The sequence below is a fragment of the Strix uralensis genome, chromosome 3 (genome assembly GCF_047716275.1).
Source record: "Strix uralensis isolate ZFMK-TIS-50842 chromosome 3, bStrUra1, whole genome shotgun sequence".
Lineage (NCBI taxonomy): Eukaryota > Metazoa > Chordata > Aves > Strigiformes > Strigidae > Strix > Strix uralensis.
This window is the reverse complement of record NC_133974.1, coordinates 123,733,727-123,756,490: the sequence shown is the minus strand read 5'-3', so window position 1 is coordinate 123,756,490 and position 22,764 is coordinate 123,733,727. Positions and strand designations below refer to the sequence as shown.

At 41.8% G+C, this 22,764-nt stretch overlaps 2 protein-coding genes across 2 annotated transcripts in view; one reads left to right on the top strand and one right to left on the bottom strand.

The window, feature by feature from the left end:
- HNRNPLL (heterogeneous nuclear ribonucleoprotein L like) overlaps nucleotides 1-14,578 on the bottom strand; it is a 27,315-nt gene extending 12,737 nt beyond the window's left edge. Inside the window, exons 1-4 of the mRNA XM_074864233.1 lie at nucleotides 14,247-14,578; nucleotides 5,824-5,942; nucleotides 4,298-4,535; nucleotides 169-254 (exon numbers count right to left, since the gene is read on the bottom strand). Of these exons, the coding sequence (XP_074720334.1) occupies nucleotides 169-254; nucleotides 4,298-4,535; nucleotides 5,824-5,942; nucleotides 14,247-14,447 (644 nt within the window). The 5' untranslated portion in view covers nucleotides 14,448-14,578. The remainder of the gene's footprint in view (nucleotides 1-168; nucleotides 255-4,297; nucleotides 4,536-5,823; nucleotides 5,943-14,246) is intronic.
- On the top strand, nucleotides 14,448-22,764 carry LOC141941458 (uncharacterized). The gene is made up of 3 exons (XM_074864234.1): nucleotides 14,448-15,076; nucleotides 16,242-16,384; nucleotides 22,374-22,764. The coding sequence occupies exons 1-3, from the start codon at nucleotides 14,538-14,540 to the stop codon at nucleotides 22,586-22,588; spliced, it is 897 nt and encodes a 298-aa protein (XP_074720335.1). The 5' UTR covers nucleotides 14,448-14,537; the 3' UTR covers nucleotides 22,589-22,764.

Here is a 22,764-nt window from a genome sequence, read left to right as displayed (position 1 = left end):
AGACATATAGAAATTAGAAATTACCATGTCTTAGATAGAAATTAAAAAAATAATTTGGTCTCAAATTTACACAGTATTTTTCTAAAATTCTCATGTTAAATCCCATCTGCAGTCAATAACCTAGAGAAAAAAAAATTTAAAAAAAAAAATCACACTCAAAAAGGATATTCAACCATAGCTTGTATTCCATTTCTCTTGAATATAACAATGCGCTGAACTTTTCCAACAGGGTTGCACACGGTATACAAGACATCCTAAGGAAGAAGAAAAAAAATTTTAGTCAGATGTGAAATTTCAAACAATTTAGGTCCACAGAGCATTATCCTGCATTGGCATTTAAATTCCAAAGAGCAAAGAAAAGGCTTGTTAACTTTTCATTTATAGTTTTCCCTATACAATTTATACATTTTTGATTAGCATTTTTATGGTTTAATATAGTACAGGCAGTCAAATCTGAAAAACAGGAAAAAACTTCTATAAGAAGTACTCAAACATCAGTTTAACAAGTACCTTCAACTGTGTTAAAACCCAGTAATTGCATCCATGTCTCAAACTGTGATCCCTTTTAAGCATGCACAGCAGTAGTTTTACCAAAGCAAAGAGAGACAAAGTGACGCTGTAGTTATAGCACATTTTATTTCATTACACTCTAGCAACTGAAGGATTTTTAATTGTTCACATTCATTTTCAGAAGGTGGTAATCTATGATGTAAGCTTAGGTAGCTTATCAAAAGGAGAATTTCAATCGTATTCACCTGAATCAAAGACACTACAAGTGGTTGCTGAGCTTCTCCACTTAAGGCAGAGAAAACTTCTGACAGGAAATACTGGATTCATGAAAACTCATTGTTAACACTGCTTTCACCAGGATTTGCCTATATTGTAAGAAACCAATAAAATCCAAGACCATCTTCAGTACTGCAGGGAGACCAAAGAATAAGGAGAAAAGCTCGCCTTACTGCACATCAGGCCAGGCTTACGACGTGGTGCTAGGAGTATCTCAAACAACAGTCAATTACACATAACAATTCAGACATCATGGTACCAGAAACTCAACTCCAGCATGAATCTGGCCAAGAAAAGTAGGTTTAAGAGTGATTATACATGCATACTCAGAATTCCCAAGACTCAGGCTTGAGAACCTGAACAAACAGGAACTGTCATTTCTTGAAACAATTCACCTGTTAGATCATGTTCAAACAGCTGAAAGCATATAAGTTTTACTAGACAGCAAGCTTCATAGCTGAACCTAGCAGGCAAAGGCACTGACATCTCAGTGCCTCAGTCTATTTTTCCCTTCTTTTCTTTATATCTAAACCAAATACTTCCAAAATGCTCATTCCAAGATCCTCAGGTTTATTTGGGGGACAAGAGGGAGAAGGGGGAAAGGAAGTAGGTACAGTATTTATTATGTTCTGCAGAATAGTGGAGCAATTGGGAGGCAAAAGGGTGAGGGGCATGCTGGATTTCTTAAAAACAAAACAAACACATCCCCACATACCACGACCACCCCCACCCCCACCCCACCCCCCCCGAAGAAAATAGAAAAATACAATGTCTTATTGCTGGCTGCAGCTGCAGTGGTGTAACTCCTGGCTTACATAAAGTACCATAAGCATTAATATATGGGCATATTACCACTAAAAAAAACAAACAAAAAACCCCACAACAAACCAAAAACACTGTCCATGCTCAGGGACAGCTCCAGACACTGGAGACAGTGAGTGAGCACTGAATGAAGCATGCAGAGGAGACTGTTAACCTTAAGATTTTCAGAAGATGGACAGACATTTTTAGAAAGGATTCAAGCACCCCTAAAAAGTAAGATCTATAGGTATATAAGATCATTCGTAAGCATATTTTCTATGCACACGCAATAGCACAAACAGATACCCTTCATCTCCTCTTGTTTGGGAGAAGAGTCCTGAAAACTTTCCAGCTCCAGGTGACATTAATTTTCAGGCATATGACTTACTTTCACAATTGTCTCTCAAAAGATTTCTTCACAGCCATTTAATCAAAAAAGTTGTCTTTCAAAAATGTAAAATGTACTCAAAATACCATCAGAGTTGTTAGCCAGCAGGCACACACATAGCTTGATTTTTTTCTTTTTTAAAATTCAGCTACTTTTGATTACCAAATCAAGTGATTCACAAGATAAGAGTAACATGGGATGTTTTAAATAAAATATTAACACTAGCATTATATACATACTAAATATCATAAAAAAGGTACAGCAACCTAATCTCAGAAGTTGATAGTTAAGTTTAAAACGTTTCAATTGCCAATGCACCTTCCTCATGCATATACAGAAGGTTTAGAGGGTGAGAACTAAGAGCCAACAGCAGAGGTATAGCGGAACAGACAGTAACAGGGGTCCCTTTGAGAAGGTCTGTTTGAACAGACAAATTTGTCCATTTTTATAAGATTTGTCTGTTCTTACGTACAAATCCCTGACAAAGTTCTGCCCCCAGATAAGGAAACTGGGAAACAGAACTTCAAAGGCCTACACAGGACACCTTAGGCAACTTTTTCAAAACACCTATCCCCCCATCACAAAGGGGTGGAAAGCAATTAGGATTTAAATACAGTTAATTTGCCCTTCTTGTCCTTCACAGCCACACCCCTCTAAAAAAATTCTGCTAGGAAAGAAGCAGGTCACAATTGTAATGAAGGAAATAAGCTGCAGCAAAATTTTAGAACAATTTAGCTTCTTTTACAAGATGCTCTTAAGCAGACCAATTTCTCTGCAAAAATCTTCTTTTGAAAGAAGAGCACTTAAGAACTCTGGAACAGTTTATTGCAGTTATTCAGACTTGCCACTTAAAACTCATAGCAATTTTTCATGTATTTTGTCTAAGTGTAGTTCAAATTTAAGGAGAGAAAAGTGTTGAAGAGGAAGAGGTAGTGCTGGGCTTTGTGGGTTTTTGGTTTGGTTTTTTGTTCGGATTTTGGTGGTGTGTTTTTTTTTTTAAATAATGTAGATTTTGCCTGAGGCATTCTTAAATTAATTGTTTCTTTAACCCACTGGCCAAGTGCAGAACAATGCTTCTGCTATCAATTTCCTCGAGCACTTACGTTCAACTCAGCTGCTCATGCAAGCCAAAATTAAAACGTGTGAATGAAACGTGGTTTCCAAAGTTGTACTATAGTCACATGCAGAGAACACTAACTTCATCAGTGGATTTGTTCACACAGTTCAAAGCAGGTATATCTTTAAACACTGATGGAAAAGAAACTCATACCTTGCCACGCTTTTCTATAAAGAAAACTGGCAAGAGAAAGAAAATTCATCATCCACTAATGAATCAACAGGCAAAAACCTATCGATATTCACAATACAGCGAAGCAAAAAGCATGATATGGAAGTGACTACTTGAAGTAATTTCAGGAGTACTAAGCTTCAATCAATTTGCTAACGTGATATATGGCACATTAAACAATACATGCATTAAGTTATATGGTTCCACATGACCCAAACACTTTGATCGATCCATACTGTCCTATATATTTCCCTAAGAACAAATAACTTATGCTTGTATCACAGTATTACAAGTCTGCTTAAAGCAGACTTCAAATTTTTCCTGAAATATTTCTGTGCAATTCAACATGTACTATAAAAATCTCTATGAAAAATATTAAGCACTCAATGCATGAGAAAACATGCACTTAAATACTAGCAAAAAATATCTTTATCAGTAAAAAAACATGCATATGTGCCATTAGTAGATGGCAATAAATTAGGATGTAACTGTATATGTGGTAAGACTTGAAATACTAAAAAGTAAAATATATCAGCCCAAATAAGTGAGAAAGATTCCATGAAACTGGAGTTGATCATCAACAGATGAAGGTTTCAACTTTCCACAAAGGAAATACTTAAGAATGAAGGACTGCAATAAAAACAACCCCTCCTACGGGAAAAATTACTTGCTATTTAAACATACACCACGCAGAGCCTAAAAGCTAAATGACGTTCCTGATGTTGTGGCAACACAGTTGGAAATATTGCAGAAGCATGTAGCAACTTAAACATTTCAAAATCCTTCAAATGTATTGCAAAATACCTGTATGAGACTGAATCATCTCAAAAAACCTTTTTTCCAGAACATGCACATTACTTAAGCGAAAACAGTGTAAAGCTTTGGTAGGTGAATTTAATTTCTGACTCAAATTAACAGTGTACAATTTTTTAAAAATAATACACAATAGAAATAACATAACAGAGATTGCTGCTCCCTGCCTTTTTTTTTTTTTTTTTTTTTAAATAATAAAAGAAAAAAACCAAGAAACATACCACTGTAATTGGGTAGAGAGGATTCTGAATTGACAACAGGAGAACTTTATTTCCACCAGATGGGTCATCAGTGTTCCCTGGCCGAGTAATCCTCTTACTTGTTGAATAGTTGAAAAAGGCTTGCTGTCCAGCAATGTATACAGGTTCATCTGCTGCAAATGTTACGCATTTCTTCGCACTTTCTACATTTTCGAACTCCACCAGAGCCTGGCGCTTAAATGGCATCATCATGACATAGCTGGCAAGAGAAACATTGCAGTAAGTTTTCCTACATGCTTACTCAAAACAAGTCCAAAGTCCTATAACTGTCATATATGATATGTTTTTTCTAAACAGTTCCTAACAAGGACATAAAAGGAAGGTAGGTCCCCCTGCTCATGCTTCCCAAACCTAGTCAACACATTTCAAAAGCATTTGCACAAACTAAAGAAATGCAGCTGTAAGATAAGTAAATAATAAGCAGTTGTTTTCCTGAAAAAGTTTAATGCATAAAAATATCCAACCAATACAACAAACAGTTAATCATTTATTAACTTACTAGAAGTACAATAGTATTAAAAAAAAACTTGCTAAAGCCATTTATAAGGTGAAGGATCAAAGTAAATGCAAATTATAAAACATTCAAAGTTGACACATTAAACATCTTTGCTTTTGCTAAGAAATTTAAAATAGTATTTTTGACACAAAACTACCTTAGAGGAAATAAACAGAAGTATTCTAGTTAACCAAATTCAGACATACACAAACTCAAGAAGCTTTGTCAGCTGATTTAAGTTTTTGAGAAGTTAAACTCCCAGGCTAAAATATACCTGTTTGTACTCCTGAACAAGCTTATGCTCACTTCATTTTATTTATTTATTTTAAGATACTGGTACAAGTATTATTCAATTATTTCAATAATAGGGCAGTGAAAAACACTATTCTACTATTTACAGAACCCTATTTGACTTCAATACATGCATCTACTTGAAAAGAAATGCATGTCTCCAAAAAGCAGCACTCAAACCCCAGAATAAGCTGGCTCTACCCACTCACCTTTACAATTTTGTTCACAGATGAAGAATCTTTACATTATATGACCTTTGAAGGGGCTTCCTCTGAATAACCATCTCATTCAGAAGGTCCTACTGTATCACAAGCACTCCTCCCACACGAAAGCACAGGAAAAAGCATCATCTGCTCTGTGGTCCATCCTTATTTTTGGTGTATTTACTTCTATCAAGACAACCACTCTCACGCTGTTCTGCAATCCAGTTTAGCTACAGCTCATATTAAGGCCAGGACTAGCTGTGCTACTGAAGTCTGGCAGCAGACACTAGGCCATGCAGACAGTGTAACTCTGCTTGACCAGACTTGTCAGGTACAGAAACACAGAATCTTCACACAGCTAGAAAATCTTTATGCTTTACTATTAACTAAGTTCTGGATTTCAAATGGCTATCATAATGTATTTAAAGAGGTCCAAGAGACTTTTAAATAAAGCTCCCAACTTGTCCAGTGACGTGACTTTATACTGCTTGACATACCATATGGTTCCAAACTTTTCAAGAGCTTCCACAAGATCTGCTTCCACAACTGATTCACACAGCCCTCGGACATGGACAACAGGAGAAACAGAGACTTTGTGATGACTTCCCCCAGCATCCTAGCAACAAAACGACATTTTAAAATTCAACACAGAACAAGGAATACTGCTATCATTAACTAAAATTAAATATTTTGCAGACACTACACTGGGTCCAGAAACAGCCATCTAAATGTACAATCCAAGACTATTTTAAATAATTTCACTTTTCTTTCCAAACAGATTGCCAAGTTCAGTTGCTGAAGTCTACTTAAAATAAAACGCTTTGCAGATTTAATTAATGTGTTTGCACAGGCAAATTTTTCTAATATTAAGACAAGCCTATTTAACACTTGGTTGAATTGCAGGAGGTCTTCCACCCTATTTGTTAAAAGCATAAAAAACCCAAAATACTTGGACATGCACAATAGCTAAAATATTTCTGATACTCTTCCTGTTTGTTTATGCCAATATTTGTTTGGGACAGGCTCAGGGGGGATAAAAAAGCAAGAACAAACAAGGGCCACCAGTAAACTGAAAATTGATTATTTTTCTAATGTACATAAAGCTGTGACCCACAACACAAGAAAATGCCAGCTCTGTACTATACTTGAAATAAACCCACCCTCCCTTCTAATTCTGAACACTCTCCATACATGTTTTTAAAAACCTGCAACTTCTTACATATGGGCATGCTCTCGTTTCACCCCAAGGCTGACTACCATTAACAGATTCAGCTGTCATATATTAGCACACAGAATTCCCACTATAAACATTTTTCAGAGCTACTGCTATGATTTCAGACAGTCTCCATTCTATGTGACTGAATAATTCGGGTTGGAATCAGATCATCTTCCCATGCAAAGCCTGAAGTAGGGCTGAAATTTACCTTATAATTTTGGGGAGTAAAAAAAAGGATGAAATTATGTAAGGCAATAATGAGAGATAATCAAAGCAAGATTAGAGATAATGAAGGGCACACTAAAATACACTGTAATTACCAGCACCCAGATTTCATATGTGTAACAGCAGTCTAAAGTTGATGTATTCAAATTTAGCAACAACATCCACCTGTTCGATCTAACAGATCAAGTCTTGTCGATTTTTCACTTTTTTGTAAGATTTAGTTAGTATTTTCTGGAACTAGAGAGAGATTCTCATTTGTAGCACAAAGGAACATTCAACTCCAGTAATTAAGTAACCACAGTGATTGCTACTACTGCTACAGACATTCCTCTCTTCCCTATCTGTTTGGACTACAGATTCATGGAAAAAATACTTTGCAGATAACTACAAATTGAGTCTTGTGTGTTTAATTCCTATACACAGGTCCTCCAAAACAATTATGTATTTTTTTCTTTAAATTGATAATTTGACCATTCCATTTCAACCAAAAGCCAGCACTTCAGACTGTCAGACATCATAACAGTCTGTGTAATTTTTTAAGCTTAGCTTACATTTTATTCATTTGTAATATGAAAGCATTTAAAGTGGCAACACTTTTCTTTGAAGAAGAGCTGTGACAATTGTGGGAAAACACCACTAGTGATATTTGTATAAGATACTATATATCCTGAATTAACCAGCTGAGGCCTACAGCAGTAGCAGTGATCAAAGTACTCATGAAAGGTTAATGCTTTGAACTGCAAATACTTATGCAATTGTAGAATGAACAGAACTACACAGAGGTTTTTCTTTTCAGCTTATGCGTTCTTTACCCCCATAAACAGTTTTCAAAGCTGAGAGAAGCACCTAAAGAAACCTTCAAAAGAAAACTAACATTAATTACCAGTTTTTCCTGCAAAGTCTAGGTGCTAAGATAGCAGGCACCTTTATTTACAGTCTACAGAACAATCGGAAATTATTAAATCAGTTACTCATTGCCCTGCATACTTGTTACTGTATTAAGAACTCAGTTAATGCTAGCAGCATGCATTTTCTTTTGTTTTCTTTAATGCATTTTAAGAAATCTCACCTAAAAATATTTCCATCTAATCAGATGGCAAATACAAGCAATGATTTTCTCACTGAACCTACCTTACTTAATTAGCACCCCTATACATCATGTCAAGCTTTTCAGAGGGGAAACATAATGGAACAATATTTCCCCCTCCCCTTCCCAGTTCAATCTTCTGTTACAGTTTCAGTTCATGTTTCTTTGTCATGCACACCTCTTTGTATTTTTATTTATTAGCAGTCCATTTAAGCTTGCCTACTAAAGATATAAATCCTTCTAACAGTACAAACGCTCTCAAAGATTTTTATACTTGCATCTTCAAATCCATTATACATGAGTTATATGCACATATACAGGTGTCTATAATTGTGCAACTGGAGTTATTCTCAGAACCATCAGCAAATAAAAATTTTGCTTTCTTTTGTAGTTAGAGATAGTTGGCTTTCCAAGCCAAATTTCCTTCTCCCATAACCATACAGAAAGCATCCTTTAGTAGGGTGTTGTATAGTAGGAGATTTAGCAAGAATCAAAAGTCATTAACACTGCTGCTATTGTAGTAATATGCAGAAACTCAAGCAGCATGGAATAAAAAAATAATAAAAAACCCAACAAACAAAAAAACCCACACAACAGTGAAATCTCAGTCTCTTGCTATGAAATTCAGGACTTACCTACACAGCATTTCATAAACTAATTTATACATATAAAACATTGAGGTTGTAAATGGCCAGATCGGAAAGTCTCTGTTTTACTTAAAATTGCTTCTAAGCAGCGGCAGTGAACAGCAGCACAAGAACCGAACATAAATCGGTCCTGAGCCAGGAAGCTGCAAATTAACATTCAGAGAGCATACTGGTGAAAGACATGAACATGTGCCACAGGCATATGTTTGAGTGCAAAAAAAGTCTTCATGAAGGGCAGACATACATATTATCGTCAAACAAGTTTTGCAGCTACCCAGCTGCAGTATCAAGCAAATCTAGAATGATCCTTGATTTCCTCTAAAAGGAGAAATAGAACCACTAGACCACATGAAAAAAAAAATCACACACATCTAAGTGTAAAGCATCTCCACAGCTAAGGTCAGAACATATGCAACTTAGCCAACTGCTTGCCATAATTTTTACCCAGAGGTGAAAAAACAGAGGATTTCGACCAAGGTCTCACGGTCACAGTATCCTGAAAACTACACGTGCTACAGCTGGCACACAGACAAAGGTTACATCAAAGCATCTGCTCGCATACCGATTAACCACCACCAGTGTTTCTCTGCTTACAAAGGAGTCTTTCAGTAACTCCCAACTCCCAGGATGGCACAAAAGTCCCATGCAAAACTCCAGCACGACACTTGCACTCCACCAAAGTCAGGAGAACAGATTAACTAACATTACTGCTGTACCCATTAATATATACGGCTTAAGCGTTTTTGAAAGCTCAATAACAATTTCTTGAAGAATCATTAGCTGAACAGAAAATGCAATTATTAAACAGATAATGGAAACAGACTTCCTTTCTAAGTGCTCAAGACCAGTAACAAGGACAGAAAAGTTTTCCCCTCAAGAAAGAAGTGAGAAACATAAAAACAGTTAACATTGAAACCAAGCTTCTGTAGAGAGCTGAGGCATGAAGGGAAGTACTGACATAACCAAGCAGATGAAGCACAAACACACTGCTTCACATACATAAGACTGCAACAGAAGCAACTTCAAAGAACGGCTGTAGCATTTTAACATCCATTCTTTGGTGACCTACATAGTTCTAAACATTTTAAATATATCACTGGTTTCTTGCTAACAACTTATGTTTTGCCACTCCAAAAAAGAAGAAAGTCATCACAGGCTCTAGGATGATGTCTCTCTTGCTTACCAACTCCAGATTAGAGAATTTTTCACCAACTGTTTGCACATAAATGTGTCCTTTATCCCTTCTCCAGACACTTTACAGTCAGTATATTAACCTTAGTTCTATTGGTTTGTATCACCTTTTTTGGATCATCTGCTCCTTTACCATTTGTCTGCTTACCTCCTCCATCTCTTTTTTTCTCTTTACTGCACTACTCCTTCATATTCTCTCCCCCAGGTACCTAAATATACTGTTATTTTTTTTCTCACCATTCAGATTATCTCATTCACTCTCAACTTTTTCCTCTTGCTGCATCCCTCTTAAATGCTCTGAAACTGCTTTTATAAATACGACAGAACTGGGGGGGAAAGCCCCAACAGGTTGCTTATTAGATATCTAAGTGCCCAAAACTTCATTAATGCCTAACTATGAACTGATCTGCATTCAACTGCCTTGCAGGATGTCAACAGTAGCTAAAATTACCACACTATAAAGGCAAGGTGAAAGCACACAACAATCTCAATAATCTCAGCTCTGCCCACTGGGGATGGTCTGATGACAAAAGACTTTCATAAGCAGATACACAGCATTTCATGCCGGCTCTTCAACCACTAGTTGTAGTACACAATGACGGCATTACTTAAAGCTGTTTGCCTTGTTGTGCATCACCTCTGCTGATCACACCTGCCTGACTTGAGCAGTTCTGCCTCTTCCCTACAGAGGTACAGGAGACGCCTCTCTCCATGCCATTTGGAATTCCTGTAGCTTTTCAGGACACAGTGAGTGAAGTAAGACAGTGTCTCAGAAGAACCAAGCAAACAAGACAAAGTTAAGGTTTCATGGCAGTAGAATATACCAGTTTTGTATATCCTGGGTTTTTTTATTGTTGTTGGTTGGTTTGGGGGGGGCTGAGGAAGGGCTAGGCAGGAAAAAGGGGTTAAGGTTAATGACATCCCATATTCTGGAAGGCTACCTGGCAATTAACTGTGTTTTGGACGTGGAGTTTTGGGTATCATTTCTCTAGTTTAATGCATGCTTCTTTCTAGCACTCTCTATCACTGTGTCCTTTCAATGATTACAACTGCTACAGAATGGAATACCTGCACCCTGGCCTGTTCTGCTAATTCTGAACCTGTCCTGAAGTGGTCAGGAGTTGGACTAGATGATTGTTGTAGGTCCCTTCCAACTGAAATACTCTATTTTATTCTATTTTCCTCTCTGCTCTGTAAAAATCTGAATATCCCTTTTAAAAAAAACTAAACAACATCCCAAAACAAAACCCCACACAACACTCAGCATCATCAGGAGATTCAACCTGAGGTGCTGGAAGAAGAACTAGCCTGAAGGTAACAGTTACTTTTTTTGATGGAGGACAAAGGAGGGAGGATGACTTACACTTACTCCATAACCAATTCCTAGGATGTACTTCATTTAAGAAATGGATGTATGAACAAGTTGCTGCAGAACAGGTCAAGATCTGAACTCAGCATTGTCTAGCTACTGTTACCACAACTGCCTGTGATAGACACAAAGCAATTGCATTGTGAAGTGAGCTGCCTTCCATTTACCACAAAGCAACAACTGCACACAGGCAACTACATCAGAGTAGCCAAGCTGCAAATTCACATCCCAATCTTACCTTGTGGTAGCTTGTAGTTATGTTTGTGTATTTAGACACCACATCTCACTTGCCCAACTGTAAGAACGGGGATAATAGATCTTCCTTACTTCATACAAATATTTAGGAACAGGTAAGTCAAAGACAATGAGGCAGGTGGATACTACAGAAAATACAGGTCATATCAATACAACATTAATCAATGAAAGCAAAATTTAAGGAAGTGAGGGGATGGTGCTGAACGACCCTCCAAACACCCTCAAATGCAGCTCTTAAACCCACATTCTCCCAGTGTTCTGACCCTCTGCTACACTGCAATTCTGACTCCTCTGCCAAGGCTTCACCACCATTCAACACTGCCTCTGTAAAAGTCATTCTTCCCAATCATACTCTCCCCTACAGAATACTTCTGCAAGACAACTTCCTACTCCTCCCCCAGCCAACACCCTGATTTGTTCCTGGTTCTTCATGCTCCTCAGCCTCGAGGTGAACCATGAGGAAAAGGGTACACCTCTGGGCTATGAGGAGTGTCCACATGAATGCAAAACAGGAAGACCAAAACAAATTCTGGTTTTCCCCATCTGAATCTCACATACTTCTAGGCACCCATCTGAAAAAAACTCCACAAAAATTAAGAGGCTTATTCAGCCCAACAAAGCAATCCCAGAGGAACAGGAGAATGCCACAATAATAAATATAGCCCAGCAGGGAGACCCCACCAAACCGCTAGCTGGGTCCTACCACAAAACAGCTTTCATACAAAGAGAGTATATAATCCATATGACTGTACCCATCCACTGATATTCTAGGATGCATGTTAGGAAAAAAAAAAAAAAAGTGAGGCTACCACTCTTTCTACTCCGGTCATCCACTTTCCCATTTCTCCTTCTAATTCTCCATTCTGTATAGTTCCTCCTACTTCATCTTCACTTACTCCTTTCTCTGCTCTCTTCTGAGCAACCCAGGACACTTCTTCCCTCTTCTCAGCCTACCTTCATCTTGTGTCTTTGCCCTGAACCACATGCAACTTTAATAAGCTAAGAGCATTTCCCTGGAGAGAAATTAATAAGATATGTCACAGAATAAATAAGTTTCCTGCACTTTTTTTTTGATTAGAGAAAAAACCTACAAATCACATTAACTAATAGATGCTCGCATTTTCCTATTAAAAGACCTACATAAAATTACTAACAAAAGCACTCAGTCATTTTTCGTATATCCACTTGATGTTATAGCTTATTCTTAAGAAACTAGCTTGATCTCTATTATCAAGACAACTTCTGTCTCTCCAGTAGTGGACCTGTGAATACAGTTTTGTTCATCAGTGTCAGCGACCATGCACCTCCTTGAGGTACACTGTAACTGACACAACAAGCTGCCTGAAAATCCTCATGTTCTTGACTTGTTATACATTTGTTTCACTTTCTTTACTCACAAGATTCAACACATGCCATCCTTGAAAACCAAAATGTAAAGTTACAGACATACTCCATGCTCTCGTTACCTAAAGGGGCAGGGCAATTGTGTCCTGTACATTAACTAGGATAAACTGAAATACTGAGGTCAACATGAAGACAATCAGAGCCAGAACCCAGAATGAAAGGGAAAAAAGAAAAATAAATAGCTGATTTCACAAAATACTGCAGAAAAGAGGAAATTCAAGAGCAGTATCTTATTCCTACTTGAAACACTGTGATGTACGTGACAAAATTTCAAGATAACTTAAGCAACCATATGGATTTCATCAGAACTGGCCTTTAAGACCACGTTGCTAAGCCGTGATTGCGACAGAGACAATGCTCCATCGCATGAAACTATAAAATTAAAATAGTTCTCTCCAGAGATGTATCTTTGTTGCAGTTTATCAGGGAACTTTTGTACTAATGTAGAGGGTACTCTTCTCCATCAAGAGGTTTAACTGATGAAGAGATGGTAACAGCAAATGCTTTCTCATTAACTTATCCCAGTGCTAAGCAAGTTCATTTGAACAAATCGCGAAACAGAGGTGTTCTAAATTTCAAGGGCTGCCATTAAATCAATGTTTTCTTGATCTTGCTTTTTCAAGTAAAAAACAGAAAGACCCATCAAGAAGAAAAATGGTCACAATCAGCTGGACAATTAGCTAAGAAATCAAACGGCAGACACGAGAGTATTGTTAGCCCAAATTTATGGGTCCGTGAGCATCCTGATACTTAGATACAAATTCATGAATAAAAAGTACGTAGCAAAAAAATTTAGTGAACCAACGTGCTTATTAGCGTTGTTTGTGGGGGAGGGAGAAGGTAGAAATACAAATTAATTTTAAAAGGAGGCAATCATCAGCCTTCTCGCCGTATGCTGCCAGACACAAGGGTAAAACAGATGGAAAGAAACCCTCTGCCTCGCTTACTTCCCCCGGTCTACGTTTCTATAGTTACACTCAGCAACAGGGCAAGCGCAAAACTTGCAATGGCAATATCCCAAAAGGCAACAAGCTGCCCACGGAACAGACACAGTCTCAGAACAAAATCCAAATCACGTACATCTAGCAGACTGCAAGCTCGGCCCCTTTCCCCAGGCAACTACGGTAAGAAACAATTACCCGTGCACCCTGAGCACGCCTGTCGCGGGGAACAGGGAGAGAAAGACAGGATCCAGCCTGGTTCCCTCCCCGCCTTTCCCGCTCTCCGACCACGGGGACGAGGAAGGGTAGAACCGCACCCCCACCGGAAGCGTCTCCATGCCCGGGGGAGAGGGGCCAGCGGGTTCCAGGATTGGGAAGGCCGCGGGGCTGGGGCTCCCTCCCCGCAACAGCGGGGATAGGGCCCCCCCTGCAACCCATAAACAGACGGGGGGGGGGGGGGCGTCACCAGCCTCGCCCCATGGGAGGGGGTGGGGCGGGGCAGGCAGCTCGCAGCCCCACCCCCCCCCCCCGCAGTATTCTGAAGGAAGGCGCCCCCACCCCGGCGGCCCCCGCGTCGTCCCTCACCCCGCCCGAGAAGCCCCCTCCGCGCGGCGCGGGGGGCTTGTCTCGCCGGCTCTCGCTCTCCTCCGCGCCGCTGTACTCGATCTCGCCTTCCTCGGCAGCGGCGCTGGGTTTCAGCCGCTTGGCCTGGCTCTCGTAGGCGCCATCCTCCTCCTCCTCCTCCTCCTCTTCCTCGTACCGCTCTCCAGACGACGGCGACGACATGGCCGCAAGCGGGACGGGACGGCTACTGGCGGGGGGAGGCGACGAGTGAGTGGGGACAGAGCCTACCAGCGGCGGCGGCGAGCCCCAAAGATGCTCTGCGATCTGTCCCCCCGCACACACCCCTCCCCGCGCCGCGCCGGGAGCGGGTCACGCCTCCCCGCCGGTCACCAGCACCACGATTGGCTCCGCGTCGGGGAGGGGGGGAAGCCGCCGAGGCGATGGGCCAGCAGGCATGCCCATCGGGCGGCGACAGGAGCAGCGACTGGCCGGCCAGCGCGCCCGTCACCGCGCCGCGAGGCTGCCCAGCACCGCCCCCCTCTCCTTGCTCTTTGGTGCCTGAGGGCGCGGGGAGGGGAAGGCGGCGGGCGCGCGGTGGCGGGGTGGCGCAACGGCCGGCGGGGCACGCGCCCGCGGGAGGCCGCCCAGGAAGGCCCGGCCCGGCCCGGCTCGGCTCGGCCCGGCCCGGTGCGGCCCAGTGCCCCCGCCCTGGCAGCCTTTTCCTCGCCGACCGCCTGTCCCCGCAGCCCCCACCGTCTTTGTCTCCTTCCCGGTGCCGCCGCCGGCGGGGGGGCGCCGAGGCGCAGCGAGGAGCGGCCGGGCTGGTGTGTCCCGTCTGCCGTGCTGCAGCCGTGAGTCGCCAAGGTCACAGAGCCTTCAGGGAGCCATGAGGCCGCTCCCGAGGCACCTCCTCACACTCAGCCGTTAAGTCCATGCCCGGCCCTTAGCCCGTGGCCCGAGAAGAGGGAGGGGCTCGTGTGTTTATTCACGTGGGCTGACGAGGTCGGTGTCCACCGGGTGAGAAACAATACTGCGCTAAATATGCTCTCTACGAGCTGCATGAGCATGGAGCGCTGCCTAGACCAGTTGCCTGCGTCCCCCCAGGGCATTTCTAACAGTGCCAGTGTGTCCTCCTAGGACTGCATGGCATTGCATGTTTGCTGGCAATGCAAACAGTAGCTGGGTCTGCTCAGGGTTCCTTCTGAAGGTCTGTGTGCTGGAGGTGTGCCAAAGGGGGGTCTTTGAGCCCACGCTTGTCTGCATGTAGCCACTCTTCAAATACTGGAATTATGTGATCAGGTCACACCATCCCCACTCCACCCCAGCCTTCTCTCCTCCAGGGAGATAAGACCTAACTCCTTCTGTCTTTCTTTTGATCATCTTCATGGCCCTTCTTTGGACCCTCTCCAGTCTGTCCATGTTTTTCTTGAAATGTGGGGACTAGAACCAGACAGAGTACTCCAGGTGTGGTCTGACAAGTGCTGAATAGAGTGGGATGATCACGTCTCTATCCCTGCTAGTAATACCCCTGTAGATGCAGCCCCGGATCTGATTTGCCATCATTGCTGCAGCAGCACACTGCTGATTAATGTTCACCTTGTTGTCCACCAGGACCCCCAGGTCCCTTTCAGCCACACAGGTCCCAGCTTGTACTGGGCTCTTTCTTTATATCATCCCAACTTTGCACTTCTCTGTTCAACTTTTTGTACTGTTCTTCCTAGCCTACTCTTCCAGCCTGTCCAGGTCTCTCCATATGATAGCTCTCCCCTCTCATCTGTCAACCTCACCACGCAGTTTAGTGTCATCAGCAAATTTGGTGAAGGTAATTTTAGTCCCATCACCCAGATCATTTGTGAAGATGAACAGCGTGGGGTCCAGTGTCAATCCCTGGGGGACCCCACTTGTGACAGGCTGCCAGCCTGAGTAAAAAACATTGATCACCACCCTCTGACTGCAGCCTGTTAGCCAGTTTTCTACCCATCTTGCAAACCACCTATCCATTCTGTATCTTGACAGTTTGTCCAGGAGAAGGCTTCCTCATGGATTGAGGCACAGAACGAAGACTTTCAATGTTACAAGTGGCTTACAGGACTTACTAGCTGAATTTGTTTCTGCTGCTGTGGCTGCTAAACCCAGGTGGATGTGGAACCCTGCTCAAAGTAGGTCAATGGAGAATGGGTATAGGATTGTGTGAATAATTGCTTCTTCAGTTGAGGAGCCAAATAAGAGGGAGGGAAGTAATTCAGAAGACAGCCAAAATAAATGTTACTCTTTTCTCCTTGTTTGGGGGGGGGGGGGGGGGGATGGGGGATCAAAACCCCACACTTGTATCAAACAAAACATGTTGTTCAACCTAAATGTAAGCTAGAAAAGAAATCACATGGTTTGTGTTTAAACATTTTCTGTTATCCAGAAACCCAGCGGTAAAGGCAGTCCTCCAGGAAATGGGAGGAGGTTCAGTTTCCTATTCTGCCGGACATGATTTGAACCTGCATCTCTCAGGTAGCTCATCTAATCACCTTATCTACAAACACATACATTTGGTTTAACTTAACTTGCTGTGTTTGTCACCTTCTTGTTTTCTCTTTGGTCTTTGTTTCTTAATTTATGTTTTTCTTTCAGTATTTCTTGTACCTATTTTTCATTTTAAACAAAAAATTATTACAACTTTGAGAGCATACAATCCACAGGGCTGAAGCTGTACGTACATCTGTTGTAGGTTCAAATAGTCAATGAGGAACGTGACATCTGTGAACATGAAACTTCATTTTCTTGGCACTTGACTTATTTCTAAATACACTACCAATATTTCTGCTATAGATGTAAATGCTTACTTGCCAGATGAAGTCTCTAGTAAATTAGTTTTATGTGCTAGAGCTCTGGGATTTTAGCAGACATTTACGCCATACCGTTGCAGAAAATAACAGCCTGAGAAATCACAGAACATACCAGAGTTATAGTCAGAAAATGGCACTGAAATGCTGCAATAATTAGATTTTCTGCAATAATTAAATTTTCTTTCCCTGTGTATTTAAAATTACTTTTCTGAAAATGAGGAAATTATTTACTGTTTGGCCGTATTTTTTATTTACTGAGTGTTCCACAAAACAGAAAAGTTTCAGCATGCTTCTGTGCAGCATATGGACTCCAATGTCACTTGGTAGCAGACCCTGCTTTGCTGACTTAATGCAGTCTTTAATTATTCCCCAGTGGAGATGTTAAGATATTTTTCATATTTCAGTTGCGACATTGAGGCTTCCGCACTAAGCTACTGTGAGCAGCCTTGCAGCAGTCCTTCTTTCTGTATGTGCTTCATGCATATGAAAGAAGGGAGGGAATATGGAAATACATCCCAGTTATGTAAGTTTGAAACTGAGCATCTGACTCAGCAGAAGGATATCACTGTTACGTTGCTTGTCAGACATGTGTGTTTTTTTAGTGTTATTTGCTTACCACCATGCAGTGAAGTACAACCACATAATTACATAAAGAGCAGAACAATGACATGAACAAAAATCCCCAAACCCACTAGACATTTAAACTACCTAATTATGCACATAGTTTGGAAGTACATGTTGTTACCAGAACAATTTTCTCTCCTCTTCCTTTCCTGCCTTGTGTTTCTTACACCCTTTGCTGTAATTTATATTACATTATGCTCTTAGCTCCTTGTAGTAAGGAATGTTTCTTACCATGCTAACACACTACACTTCCAGTGCTAAGATCAGTGTATTTAGATACCATGGGAATGCAAGTAACAGCTAGAATAAAAATGGGAAAAGGTTTGCTTGGCCACAAGGGAAAAATAATTAGCATGAGTTGATCTAGTAATGACAATCACAGTGGGATGTTAACAAGAGGGTGATACCTAAAAATGGTCTGGATACAACTTTCAGATGTGAGGTGAAACTAGTCCCTTAGCCATCACCCATTACTTTGCTGAGTGTGTTAGGGGTGATATTACACTTGAGACCTGATCTGCCCTTTTTGGTTGAGTCAATAAGAGGTCACATAAAAATGGGTCAGACCAAAGGTACCAAAGCATGCTATACTGATGGCAACATGTAAAAATTGGAATGCACGAAGTGAGCGTTCCCAGTTATACTTTCCAGTTTCCAGCCGTCAGCAGTTTAAGGATCTTCAGAGTCAGAAGCTGCTTCCATACCTTTCTGTTTAATAGCCTTCAGCGGGCCCTTGCCTAGTCTTCTTTTTTCCCCAGTTATTTTGTTTCCATAAAAGTTCTCCTATAGTGATCAGTTCTCTGATATCATTATGTCTTACACACAGGTTGCATGTTTTCACATGCACATTTGATGGAAACCAACGCCAGGGACCTTCCTGGAGCTTGAGGAGAATCATAAGTAGACATGAAGCTTGTGGGGAAAATTTCTCAAGAGCACATTTCTCAACACATCAACATGAGGGCTGTTAGCCACAGTTCTCCCCCTCTGGCATGTTGTGTCTGCTGCTGACACAAGCTGTTGCAGCTGAGGGCACGCAACTGCAGAAGCCTCAGTCAAGGACTGAAACCAAGAAAATGCCATTTTGAAGGAAAAATAATTTAACCAAAGGGCTAGATCAATATAAATGGAGAGCTCTGCACAGCTTCTCTGCCACAGTACGATGCAGAAGGCATGCCACAGGGGGATGTTGGCAGGATAGGATGGGAGCAGCATGACCTCCTGAGCCCTACCAGTAAAGGTGCCTCAGTGGCTCACGTAAGCCTGTACTGGTGCTGAGGGAGGCTCTGCTGCTGCAGGGTTTCATTCTGCAGTTCTTGCTCAGCCAAAACTCTGCTGTCCTGACCAAGAATGGGGTCTTGACTTAGAGGGGAGGGCAACAGCATGTTCAAGGCTTAAGGCCTACCTTCCAACAGTGCTGATTAGTATGGCTTTCCCACATTAATCATTTTGACTCATCCCCTTTTGCCAAAAACTCAGGAGCCCAGGGACAGTCAGCGGCATCACAAAGTTACATGTAGCGCATAGCATGAAGGTTGAATGGGAAGTCTGGCATGCGGCACTGCGAAGGAAGGTTACATTGGTGTTCATTATCTACAGCTGAGGCATAAATGTGCAGGGGTTTTGTTCCTTCTTTGAGTTTAGTCTCCGCAACTTAAGAAATTAGTGCTTTGACCATCCTCCTGCTGGAAGTTACCACCACCTCAGCTGCAGAGGGATGGTGAAAACACCAACATGTCTAGACAAATTGAACTGGAAAGTTGGTTTTGTTTTTAATTTTGATTTGGATTTATCCATGCTCTCCTCTAGACTGGACAGCACTTACAGCTCCTTGCTACTTGCTACTCTTTTCAATCCAATCCACTGGCAGTCTGTAGACCCTTACATTTGGGTACTTATTACAAGACTTCTGAAGCCAAAAACCAGAAGTACTAAGCATGCAATACACTAGTTATTGTCAAAAGAAACTATGACTGCTCAGCATCTTTGACACTGACTTGAATACCTGAACTGGTATGTGCTTGGGTTGATAAATAGTGGTAGAGGTCAGATCCACTGACCAGTAAGGACTTAAAGTTATTGTCTTACATAGCAGAATCGCCAAGCCTTGCACTATTACCAGCACTTTCAAAAGGATCACCAATATTGTGATATTTATTGTTTCTGAAAGCATCACACTCCAAGTAACTCCAAGTTTAATTCTCTAAGTAAACTTTGAGAAGTTTACCTCTGTCTAGTCAGTACTTCTGAAGAAAGATTTTAATTCCTTTGGTTGCAACTGAAAAACACGGTTCTTGAATGTCCCATGCCAGGGGCAACCCAACTGTAGTCAGTTCCTAAGTACACGATCCATAAAATCTCACAAGCAAATCTCAGGTTTTCTTTTGGATGACCTGACACAAAGTTTTCAAGTGTTTGAATTTATTACCACTGCTCTTCTGTATATACAGAGTCAGCGTGTGAAAACACACACACACACACACACACAGAGTTTAAAAGCAGTGACACACACACACACACAGAGTTTAAAAGCAGTGACACTGCTGTCTTTCTCCTCAGACCAACGTAATACTAGGCAAGTCACTTAAACCGGTTGCTTACAATCACTCACTGGTTCTTCCTCATTTTCTTACACCTGAGCTGACAACCTCAGAATTAATTTTCAGAACTGAGTGCGAAATAAAATTGTATTATCAGTGGAATCAGGCCTTAAGCATTTCAAATGATCCCCTGAAAAATATAAGAATACATTTGGCCAAAAGCTGTCTACGTGTAAGTCCTCTACCTCTGCAGCAGACTACAGCACCTGCTCACCTCACACGGCAGAGACACACTTCCCTGTGGGAGTGAAAAATGCTCAGAAGAAAACAAGTCATTCTTTTACCAGCAGAAGAGCTGAGAAGCATGCTCTGGGTATGGCCTTGGCTCTCTGCGTGTGTGGGAGGGAAGCAAGGACTGAGCACTTGCTTGCTGCCTCAGCACTGCCTGTCCAGTGCACCAAGTAAGGCTGAGGTCCCATATGCAAATGAATTGATGGCTGTAAAATTAAAGTCCTTATCACACCGAGTTAGGCACGAGGAGACAAAATCAGCCTGCATTTGCAAGTTTCATATTGGCCTTTTCCACTATGTATGTTTTTGACTTTGCATGCTTAATTATTTTTCTTTGTAATCTACAACATGTGTGTTTTCCCTCTGTTGAAAGAATAAAAAGGCAACCTGATGGGTCATCCTATGGTATTTCTCAGACCTGAGTACAGCAGAGGTACACCAGCAGACCAGAGCCACTACACTTGTTTGCACTAGTGCAGCAGAAATAAAAGTCCCAGTGTCACAACTCTTACCCAGGTATGGGGCCCCCAGGGTAGTGGTGGTGGTTGGTTTTTTACCTTTATAATTTGTTTGGTTACTGCATTCTTTCTTGAATGGACAGTGTAACATACCTGTCTGGTCGGTACTTCCTCCCTCTAGTTCAGATCACCCTTCTCTGCATAAATACTAGACACCATTTTTTCCTCAAGACACTGTAGTGGCACTTTCACATCCCCATCCAGGGCTGGTTTTGCTTCTTCTGGGTTGTAGCATAAAAGAACTGCAGAAATTTCTTCCTTTTGCTGCCAGGTTGCTGATCTGTCAGCAAGTCCAGTAGAGGTGGACAACTCCTGTGCCATGTGAGATGTGCCACACAGAGGTGCTTTGTTTGTGTCTCAGAGCAGCCATTCCACACTGCCTCTTGGCAGCAGAGCTAGCTTATCTCTCCAGGGCTCTGTTGTAGGTAAAATGAGCAGCAGAGCCATGGCTGCCTTGCTGTCCTAGAAAACCACCTTTGCCCATGCCTAAAGTCAGTTCTGCAGCTGCTACACACATTCCTGGTCCCATTAAATCAAGGACTTTACAGTGTTCCTGCAGTTCATTTGCTTGCACGTTGGCTGTGCCCTGTGCATAGCGAAGTGCTCTAAAAGAAAACCAGACAGCTTCCTTGTCCTGCCTGGCTCAGGAAACGTGGACACAAAATTTGTGAGGGGTGAGCAGGACACTGGGGTGTCCTAGTGTGCAGAGAGAAAAGACGGCTGACCAATATGGCCTGTGAGGGTAAGAGGCCCTGGCTACCTGTCAGCTCTCAGGGCTGCTCACACGAAATAATCCTGGGGCAGCTTCTCCTGCTGAGGAGGCAAACAGTTTTCCTGTCCCATGGACACAAAGCATGCCCTTAGCCACCTCTGACTCTTGCTTACAACCTAAACTGCCATCTGTGGGCATAGTTATCCAGATACCAGGATATCCAGATATCCTTCCTCTCTTAAAATAGCTGCTCCATTTTAAAGACAGAGATTTTGGAAGCATTTTTTGTTCCTGAGCATTGCATCCCCCAAGGAGGAATGGATCACAATTCTGGATTTATATTAGGCAAGAGTTCCTAAAAATGAGTGGTGATCAATTTGTGAAGCAGGGGTTGTTTCCCAGAATCACCATTTGCCCACCCGAAGAAGAGCTAGCAGAAAGGATATGCATTTCTAAAATAGAAATGTAATTGATGTTCTGTGGTTTGTGTCTTGCTCTTTGATGGTGAAAACTTAACTGGAGCATACAGCTCTAATGCATAAAGCAGGAGAATGTCTGAGAGACAGGTGCTTTCCTGCAAGTCACTGTATTTCTGATCTTGATCTCCTTTGTCTCTTTCCATCCAGGATGGAGCAGTGCCACTGGACTACTTTGCTTGCTGTGGCATGAATGCGAATTGGTGATGGATTTTGAACTGACTGGTAAGCAGGAATGTCTACAGCATGAGACTGGGTGCAATGCAGAGGTTTCCCCACCCTCGCGCTGGCTGGAGATCCTACCTGCCCAAAGCATGAACCAACATCTTATAGACATCTTTGCTTGGGCTCCCAGAGTGGTTTAATGTACATTGTACAGCACAAACACTTTGTAAGCTCAAAGCAGTTCTGCTTACTAATGTCCTTGTGCTGTGTGTAGTACATGAGGTTTATTGATTATAATTGAAATGTTGTCTCCACTTATTTTTGCCCATTACAAAGAATGTTCTGCTGGCTAAAGCCAAATAAAATGGTTTGTACT